At 52.4% G+C, this 9942-nt stretch overlaps 1 protein-coding gene across 1 annotated transcript; it reads right to left on the bottom strand.

Annotated features, from left to right (window-relative positions):
• Nucleotides 1-2073: 2073 nt before the first annotated feature.
• On the bottom strand, nt 2074-8704 carry PROX2 (prospero homeobox 2). The gene is made up of 4 exons (XM_033061518.1): nt 8517-8704; nt 4420-4531; nt 3761-3955; nt 2074-3667 (listed from the first exon to the last, which is right to left on the bottom strand). Exons 1-4 carry the CDS (start codon nt 8603-8605, stop codon nt 3482-3484), a joined length of 582 nt encoding a protein of 193 aa, XP_032917409.1. The 5' UTR covers nt 8606-8704; the 3' UTR covers nt 2074-3481.
• Nucleotides 8705-9942: the final 1238 nt, after the last annotated feature.

Below are 9942 nucleotides of genomic sequence, written 5' to 3'. Positions count from 1 at the left end.
GACACCCCAAGAGTTATACCATGTGTCTGAGAGCATTGTTCAAATAGTTCTGCAACTGTCTCAAGCTTGGGGCTGTGACCATTTCCCTGGGTGAAACACTTTTCCTGATATCTAAATTAAACCTCCTCTGACTCAGCTTCATGCCATTTCCTCAAGTCCTGTCACTGGTCACCAGAGAGAAGAAATCAGTGCCTGCGCCTCCCCTTCGCCTTCTGAGGGTGTTGGAAGCACACAACCAGGGTTGCCCCATACCTGGGTGCAGAGTCCAGCACTTGCTCTTGTTCGGCTTCATACAATTGGTGATTGTCCATCTGTCTGATTTGTTGAGGTTTTCTCTGCAGGACCTCTCTGCCCTCAAAGGGAGTTGACATTGGCAAATTTAGCATTCTTAGTATTCTTTTGAGTCCTGAGTCTAAGTCCTTAACAAAGATGTTGAAGAGAACTGGAGCCCTACAGAACCCCACTAGTGACTGGACAGTGTGAAATTCACACCAATTTCCCTCACACTTCAAGCTCCATTGTTCCATTGCCCACCTCCCAGCAGATGTACTGCCTTCTCCATATCAGTATTTCTGTGACCTAGACCAGAGGGAAGGCATGTGAGCTCCTTCTCTCTCAGCTGGCTGCTGCTTTCCAGGGTTCTCACAGAAGCACAAGGCTCTTTGATTCAGCTGACTCAACTTCAGCAGCAGAGTTGTGCCTGTCTGAGTGCAACCCCCTTGCTTCCAGACCATAGGGTGTCAGAAAGGTGGGTAGATTCTGCCTCTGCATCTCTGACACTTCTGTGGTCTCTGTCACACTTGGCCAAAAGTAGACAGGGGTTTAAAAGGTGACAAAGAAGATAGCCAATACAAATGCTCTGTGATCTGGAGTCCTTTGCAGAGTCTCTCTAGCCATGCTGGGGGGCTTCTTGGTTGTTTTGTTTTGTTTTCTGGGATTTTTTTGTTTTGGTTTTGTTGTTTGGGGAAGGGGTTTGGGAGAGGTTGTGTGGGGCTTTTTGTTTATTTTGGGGTTTCTTGGGTTTGTATTTTTATGTCTTTTTTGTTAGATAGCAAATCTACATGGGCAGAATTGAGCCCATGGGTACAAGTAGTGAGACCTCATCACAGGCAAAGAGTAACTGATGCCAGATGCTTTGGTCACACTGGCCCACATATCACAAAAAAACAGTGTAATACACAGCTCTCTAGTTTCCACTTTAATTATATGGCAACCACTGGAGCAAAATACTGCTGCAAATAGTCCAATCCTGTTAAACATCTTCATTAACGATCAGGATGTAGAGTCCCTCCTTACCAGGAGATACTTAAAACCCCTCTGACATGGTCCTGATCCATCTCTCAGTGGCTCTGCTAGAGCAGGGGCTTTGACAAGATGGCCTCCAGACATCTCCTGCAACCTCAGCCATTGCTTGACTGTGATTTGGGGTACTGTCTTGTTCTCAGTCCCCCACCTGCTGTTTTACTGATATTCACGGACTGGAATGTTACCACAAGAAGCAAGAAACTCCTACTCCCACCAGGAACTCTGTAAAAAGGCTTTGTTTGAGCAGGATGCCTCCAGTAAACCTGTACCTTATGACAGATGAATTTGCTGGCCCTTCCCTGAGCCAGGCCATCATTTCGCTTTCCAGCAGCTTTGGTTTTGCCCATCCAAAGTATTACTTAAGCTCTGAGGTTATTATTGCCTGCAGGAATGGCACATTCGTGGTACCACTAGAAGCATTTATCTGATGTACATTTGAGTCCAGCACCCTTAAGTTTTGGGATATGTCTGTCTGCCTCCAGCACCACCCCCACTTTCTGATCCTCACCAATTGCACTTTAGAGCAGAGTATCCAAGGGGCATTGGGGTCAGGGGGCAGGTTTAAAGGAGCTGGTGTTGGTTAGTGGAGCCTGCTTGACCAGAGATGCTGGAAGGACTGCTCCTTGGCTGCAGTGTTATTTTTCCCAACAAAAAGCAAGAAGTTCCTAGTATAACACTTTAGAACAGACATTATCAAACAGTGTAAAGGAGTAACGTAAACAACATGTTTATTTAAAAAGGAATCAAGTAAATTTGGTGTTGGGGTTGTAAAATATATAAACTTGGAGAAATAAACATACAAAAAGAAGCAGGAAATCTGGGTAGCCACACTTGTGATGGGGGAACCACTGTCACACTGCCCCTATTTCAGGGCTCCCCATTGTGTCCTGATGTTACCACCTCTTTACTCCTGTAGATGCATTGCCTGTGGATCACCCCATGCACTCGTCTAAAGCTGGAGCTGTGATTCTCTTGAGTCACTTGCTGCTCTCTAGTACCAGCTGACACCTTACAGCACACCCAAAATTTGCCCTTTTCCCAGTCTTCTTCTCCCTGAGGGTTTTGCGCAGGTGTGTTGTTGCTCATCACTGCCCTCCCAGTGTCCTCGTGCCATGCCTCTGTCAGGACTCTCTCCTCTTCACAGCCTTTTCCTCTCCACTGCCACCTCTGTCAGGATATAGAGCCCTTAACACAAAAAGCTTCACCATGCTCCATCAGGTAGAAAAGTGGTCACTAAGTCTTGGCCACAGGGTAAAGAAAACTCCTTGAGTTTACAGCCCTTACAGCAATGGGGTTGTAGATGTCAAGGCCTGGCTCTTTCCCACCTTGTGTTAAACCCACAGGGACCTGTATCCCAAACAACATTCTATTCTTTCACCAAGGGCAGGGTGCAGAGTAGAGATGTTTGGCGCAGTTTTGCTGGCAGGAACACAGTGTGAGGGAACAGGGGGAGTGTTTAACCTGGATGTTAAACGCCAGGTGATGGGCTGATGGAGGGTCTTTGGAGTGCCCAGCAGTGCTGGCTGTGTACCCTGCTCTCCTCCAGCATCCCAGAGCACACTGCTGGGAGCACACAGCTGCATAGGGGCAGTCTTGTCTAACAGCACAGGGAAGGTGGAGGAGAGTGTTATTCTTGCTGGCTATGACAAACATAGTTTTTACATATCCCAGACAGAACAACTGTCCCCATGGAGTGCTTGAAATGCTGGAATTCACCAGCTGTTTTCTTTGGACACTGGTGTGTTGTATCTGGACATAAACTGAGTCATGCTTTTGGACTCAGTACATCCGCTAGTCTGCTGTGCCAAGGAAACTTTGCCCACTACTAGGACCTCTTCCTGTTTTATAAAGAGCAAGGCTGTTTGCCCCAGTTTGTGACCCTCTGGAAGGGAGAATGAAGGCAGCTCAGCAAGACAACTTCTCAGGCTCCAACCTCATGGCTTCATCTCTGCCCCTCCCTTCTGGCAGTCCTCACCATTTCTGAGCAGCAGAATAAAATACACAGCATAAAATCCCAGCACATGAAGCAAGTGATAGGCCTCACCTAAGGATCTGTCTTACAGAGAGTGCATGGCCTTCAAAGAGTACCCCAAATAACAGGTGCTGTACAGAGTGTCTGTGAGGTGCTTCGCACATGGTGGCTGCACACACGACCCAGGGCTGCTTTCACAGAGACTCAGCTGTGGAGCAGTTCCTGGGAGCAGCCAGCAGCTTTGAACCCTTCTGGGATGTCACTGTCCAGTTTGGAAATGATTTTGTAAATAGGTTTCTTCCAGGAGGGGTCGGCATCCTTGCCTGCCCTGACGGCGCTGAAGAACTCCTGCAGTGTCAGGCTGGCCACCTCGAGGAACCGCCCTGGCACCTGCAGCAAGAGAGGCATCAGCCAATGACACTACCATGTCCCTCCTTACTCCACAAACGCCACCACCCCTTTCCCCCAGATTCCCCTCCTCACCTCAAAGTCATTCCCCTTGTTATAGTGCATGTTGAGGGCACGGAAGAGCTCTGAGTCTCGGGAGACCTGGAGAGTGCAAGCATCCACAACACCTTCCAGCAGGGCCTGCCGGGCAAACTTCTCCACCTGGATGTAGTAAAACTCACGGAAGTTGCTGAACCACTTGATGAGCTGGGAGGTGATGCAGCGGCTGAACTGGTGGGTGGAGAGCAAGGGGATGGTGTTATGCCAGCTTGGATCCTCCCTACCCACGAGCCCCTGCAAACCCAGCCAGGCACTGCTGGACTGGCCCAAACCCAGCCCTGCCCCAAGGCTGCAAAACCCCCAGCTGGGGCAAACGACACCAGGGTGTGCAAGGTGTTCTCCACGCTGAGATTCAGATCCCAGATGCCCTGCAGTGGGAAGGCACATTCATGCTGTGCTTCAATCTAAACACCTCGATTGCACAGAGTGATGAGCTGACAGCCCAGGTCTGCCACAGCCCTGTGCACCTGCTCCTGGGCAGCACATGCTGAAATGGGTGCTGTCCCCCATCTCCTGACAGCAAGACAGGGGGACACAAGACCAGCCTTTTCCTCATGATTCCCCAGGGAGGCAGGCTAGATGCTACACCACATGGGAGCCCTGCCCAACACGAGCTCTGGCTGCTGTTCTTTTACCTGCACATCAAGGAAGTAGGTCTTCAGCAGAGTGGAGCTGGGGTAGCGAGTGAAGAAGAACATCAGCTTGGCCTTCTTCAGGTGCCCAGGGGTCAGTGCCTCCTGCATCTGCCTTGGGGTCAAGGAAAGCCTACACATAGCAAACTCCAAGCTCAGCATGTCCCTGAGCACCACCTCAGACACACACATGCCCATAGCCCCTCATGGGCTGTCAGTGGGGCAGAGGGGGTTCATCCCTGGCTGGACAGCCACTGGTTATTCCCTTGAGAATCCCTGAGGAAGCTAATGTTCCCCACAGTCTTGTGAGAACTAGAATTTCCATTAAACATCTGTTCATGGTTTAGGATGACAGGACCCCCAGTATGGCCCAAGAGTAGGCTTGGTAGCTCCTGGCTTATACTCACAGCTATGCTACAGCATCTGACCAACCCTGAGGAGTGGTAGTGCCCCTCCATGTCTTAGGACTCTTTTCCTGCCCACACTATGGAGCAGCAGGAGACTGGCAGGGGCATTGCCAAGCCGTGGCTCCAGAAGGCAAGGGGAGCACATTCTCCCCAGGGATCACTAACTGCCCCCAAAGGATATATGGGCCAAGGCAAAGGCCGCTCCGTCTTTTGCAGCTGGCAGATCACTGTGGCCATCCCTGCCAGCTGGCAGTAGTGCTGGGCTCTCCACGTTGGCAAGGCTCAGGGGCAGGGGATGGTGCTGCTGCTGCCTCAAAATTGATGACCTCAGTTTAACAGTTCCCCAGTGCAAGTTGAGGGGCTCTGGGCAACCCCTCTCCAGAGCACATGGGCTCTCATGAGAGTTGCTGCCCCAGAGGCTGTGCTGGCCGTAGCCCAACAGCTGGCTCAGCAGCTGGCTGTGCTGGACAGGGGTGGCTGAGCCCAGTGAATAACCCATGCTGGGTACCCGAGAGGATTTTCTGACCCCCTTCGAACTGAAGGAGCCAGCATAGGAGCCCAGGCTCTTCACCGAAGCTCCTGGCAGGACTTCTGCCTGGGGTGAGCCCAGGGAACCTGGTGCATTCACGGGAGATGACTTAGCGAGTGGCTTTCTGCATTTCCCACCAGCAGAATACTCTCTCCTGACATCTGGCCCCAGCATCGGAAGGCCATGCTGCTCCTTCGGCCAGACAGTTTTTAGGACAGAGTCCACTACCTGGGATGTCACTACAGCCAGCTCGTGCTTCAGGGCCTGTGAGAGTACCCTCACTGCCAAGGGTAGGCCACCTGTGTCACCTCTGTCCTCAGCCTCCTCCAGCCCATGCACCTCCAGGACACTCCTCCTGAGAGGCACTTTGCGTGGGTTGCTGGTGGCAGTGCCACTGTCCTTGTTCAGTCTGTCTTCAGGCTTTCCAGGCAGTGGCTGCACTTTCTCAGAATCTTCCTGGGTTTGGGCAGCATTCTCAGAGTCACAGACTTGGTAGAACTTCTCCTGAAGCCACCTCAACTGCTGCTCTAAAAAGCAGAGCTGCTCTTTCAGCTGCCGGCAGCCCTTGGCGTGGGAGCTGCTCCCTCTGGGAGCCACTTGTTCAGCTGCCCCCATGCCCTGCTGGGGCACCCTTGGCTTCCTTTTGCCCTCCTGGGGCATCTCACTATCCCTTTCCCTCTCATGCCTAACAGCTGCCTCTGGGCTGGTGTCAAATGCCTGAGGGGTTGATGGGAGGCTCATGCCCTGGATGATGCTCTCCACCCTGGCCCGCTTGGCTCGCAAGTGCGGGTCACAGAGCTGCTCCCGTGGGTGCTGGTTGGAGAGCTGGTCCCCGTCACGGGCACAAGGCATGGGAGCTGGGGCACTGGTCCTGGGGAAAGCCAGGGCTTGTGCTGCTTCTCCAGGATTTACACCACATTCGTAGTCATGAGGTAGGGCCACTGCCTGAGAGGAAGGGAAGAGAATGGCAGGATCCAGGTTCCTGCCAACCATTGTGTGGCTGAGGAGCTGTGGTATCAGGGATGCACTGGGGGAAGGCAAGAGAGAGTCAGTCTGGAAACAGGGCTCCAATTTCAGTCCCTGGCCATGCCCTGAAGTGGCACAGTCTCTGTCCTGCTCAAAGCCAGTCCTGCTGTCCATCGTATCTTCTTCCTGCCTGGACAGACTGGCAGGCTTCCCAGATGTTTGATGTTCAGCCTGCTAGTGGTGTGGAACTGGAGAAAGAACAAGAAACAGGACCTCACACAGCAGTTTTCCAAGCACAGAGCCAGAGGTTTTTTTCTCCCAGATTTCCGTGGCATTCCTGCTCCCCTGCAAAAACTATTTCACCAGGAAATGACCCAGGCAGAAACCTCCAGGCACTGCAAAACCTGTGAGCAGACTGTCAGATGTCAGATGACAGCAGCAACGCCCTGGGCATCACCACACCACCCACTACCAGCCAGGCATTCATCGTGCCCGGCAGCACAAACTTCACACATCACCAGCTGCATCTGCACCAGCGGCATTCGGGGAAACTGCCCTCGGGGCTTGTGGGCTCGGGTATGAGGGCAGGGGACACCAGGCAGAGCTCTGCCTCGTACACCTGGGCAAAGGGGCAGGTTTGGGTGCTCCTGGGTGCTGGCAGAGTGCAGAAGAGCAGCTGCATCCCTGGTGAAGGTATTCACGGCACACAGCCGGCTATGCCGTGGGCACTGCCGGCTTCTACCAGCCCAGCACCTGCCTACAGAGCCCCCGGGGCACGGGATGGGGACCAGCACCTGGGGGCTGCGCCAGCACAAACAGGCTGGTGGAGGAGGGCACAGAGAGGGTAAAAGTGCAATGTGACCTGCTGGGAGCAGAATACACCGAGATGTTCAGGCTAACACAACACAGGACTCCTAAGTGCTTGGCAAAACACTGAATAAAAGAAATGAGGATGGGATTATCAGGGAAGAGAAAAAATACCGAGCCAGCAGCCCCAGGCTTAAAATTGTAATGCTGGCTTCAAGCAGGAATCCACCCCCTCCACTTGTTCCCAGTTTACACAGCTTTGCAAAAGAAGGTGTAAAACATTGCATCCTGGGCAATTACACAGTAACCATCCCTGTGGGATGTTTCTTCCTTTTCCGCATTAATTAGCACTAGCTTTGCAACACTAAATTAGGACAGCTCTTTTTTTTTTCCGGACACTTTAAAGTCTGAGATTCTTTTGCTATTCCCAGAAACGCCTGATCATTTTCAACACCATCAGTCTCCTGTCCCTGTCCACCAAGTGCTCCATGCCAGGTCCTCCAGGCAGTGTAGAAAATGGGTGTCTTCTCGGTGGTTTTTAGCAGGTTGTCTTTTTTCAAATACCCCTGAATTCCTCTACCTTTTGCAGAGCCATAGTCTTGACAAACCAAGTATTTTCTGGGTTATCTGACACCACAGGTTCTGTGTTGTCTTCCCATCCATCCTGACCATTAGTGTTTCATTTTTCTAAGAGTCTGCTGCAGGTTCTTTCAAACTGCTCAATTTATCCACAGCTAGCGCAAGGCCGGGGTGCCAGCAGCCCTCAATATCATGCCCCATTACCCTTGTGTTACAAGCTTCACCATTGCCTGGAGCTGCCTCTCAGCCTGCCCTCTGCACCCAGCAAAGTCACGCAGCAAACACATTGCAGTCACGGATTCCATCTGCCCTTAATCCTTTCCTCAAAGGTGTGGTCCTGTAACCTCACTTGTTTTTCTGCAGAAACGCCTTCTTTTGACACTTGCTCACGACTTCTCTCTTCTGCTGTGCTCAACAGCAAGGTCAGGAGCCTACCTGTCCCCTGTGCTGAGGCTTCCTACCGCCCTGGAACCTGGGTGATACACGCCTTTTAAGCAAATGCCTCAGAGCTGGAAAGGTGACCTCCACTGGCTTAAGGTTTCCAGCACTATCACTTTCTTCTGAAGATTTGGAAGGAGGGAGCAGAGCCTCCGGTCCCAGGCCATGGCAGCTCGCTGTGAGTGGTCTTGTCTCCCTCTCTCAGCATCCCTGGCACCGCAGGACCAGAAGGTGCTGCCCTAAGCACACTCCTCCTGCTGATCCAGCTCTTTCCCCACAAAGTTAACAGTGCGTGCTTTGATTCCTACTCTTACTGGCAGCTTTCACTAGTGCCACCCTTCAGAGCACTAAAAAGCAACCGAGACTCCTCTTACCTGAAGAAGAAGACAGGAACGAAATGAGGATGCTCAGGAGAGGAGGGCAGTGTGCCTGGCAATGCTCCAGAGCTGAAGCCACCCCGCATGGGGTCTCTGGGCACTCCTGGGTGTCACAGCCGTGCACGGAGCAGTGTGCCGTCCCTGCAGACGGCAATTGTCCCCAGAGCCCTCCCCCGCCGCCGCATCCCTGTGTGTGGTGGCCGCGGTGCCCGAGCCGAGCCGCCGGCAGCTCCTGGCCCCGCATCGCGGGATGCCGCAGGCAGCGCCGGCGCGGCCCCAGCTGGGCCTTTAAAGAGGGAGTGGGGAGCCCGGAGGCAGCCAACCAGCTGGGAACGACTTCTGAATATGCAGATGGACATCCAGGAGGTCAGGTCCAACACCAGCGTCTAGCCACCTTCCCTGCTGTGTCCCACACTCACAGCCCCTGGAGCCAGACAGGCAAGGGCTCTCAGGTGCCCTTGCTGGCTGCCCAGGTGTGCAGAGGCCCAGAAGAGCAATTTTCCCCTGGAATTGGGCCAGAAACCCCACTCACGACCCAGGATGGTGAACTGTTGGTGAGATGATGTAAATACACCAGACTTACAAGCAGTGCTGCAGGCAAGGAAGGAGCTGGCCCAGATCCCACCAGCTACCCATCTTCCATGGAAAGTGGCCAGGTATTTCTGACATCCTGCAGCATGGGGGCACAGAGACATTTTGGCTGTCCTGGAGGTGTGCAGCATAGGACATGGCCAAGAAATGAGACAGCACAGGAAAAGCAGCAACACAGAGTCTTTTGTTTGTTGCAGGGTGCTTCACATACACCTGCAGACCTGGCATCACTCACTCCCAGCTGAGCTCAGCCTGACCCCAGCCCCAGGACAGACCTACCTGCCCCAGCAGCACGTGTGGTTGTCAGACACTTCTCATGCAGGAGCTATGGGTGAGCGGGCAAAGTCTAGCCATGCATGCCACTCCTGGGGCTTCATCTGCTTTCCTTCCACGTGCTTGCTGGGCACGGCAATGTTTAGTGTATTCATTGAGTAGGCTGGAGGCTGTGGTTAAAAGCAGTTGACAACAGGTCATTATTGTCAATATTGTTCGAGGATATTAGCCTTTGAAAGATCACAAAGAAATCACTGGCAGAGAGCATTTCTGGCTTAGTTATCTTTCATTAGAGCAGTCAGCTCGTCCTTAAAGCTTCATAGACTATCCCCTGTTGATTTTTATTCAACCTCCTTCCTTTGAAAATTATCTCGTATTTTGAAACTTGCAGTTTACCATTCATATATTATTAAGAAGTGGCTAAATTAAGCACATGTGCACAACCCAGACTTGGCTCCTTGAGAGATGCCTGGCTGCCAGACAGCCCTTTATAACTATCCCAGGCTCATTCTCAGAATCTGTAAATAGATTCCTTGGGTTTTCTTCCACCTATGGTTCC

Source organism: Catharus ustulatus, chromosome 6 (assembly GCF_009819885.2).
Source record: "Catharus ustulatus isolate bCatUst1 chromosome 6, bCatUst1.pri.v2, whole genome shotgun sequence".
In the NCBI taxonomy this organism is placed as follows: Eukaryota; Metazoa; Chordata; class Aves; order Passeriformes; family Turdidae; genus Catharus; species Catharus ustulatus.
Note: the sequence above shows the minus strand (reverse complement) of the source record. Positions and strands in the feature narration are given on the sequence as shown.

Coding starts and splice junctions, on each gene's coding strand:
- PROX2 (XM_033061518.1), bottom strand. CDS start 8,605: ATGCGGGGTGGCTTCAGCTCTGGAGCATTGCCAGGCACACTGCCCTCC. Junction 4,532..8,516: donor GTTCCTGTCTTCTTCTTCAG/GTAAGAGGAGTC, acceptor CTTGACCCCAAG/GCAGATGCAGGAGGCACTGA. Junction 3,668..3,760: donor ACAAGGGGAATGACTTTGAG/GTGAGGAGGGGA, acceptor CTCTTGCTGCAG/GTGCCAGGGCGGTTCCTCGA.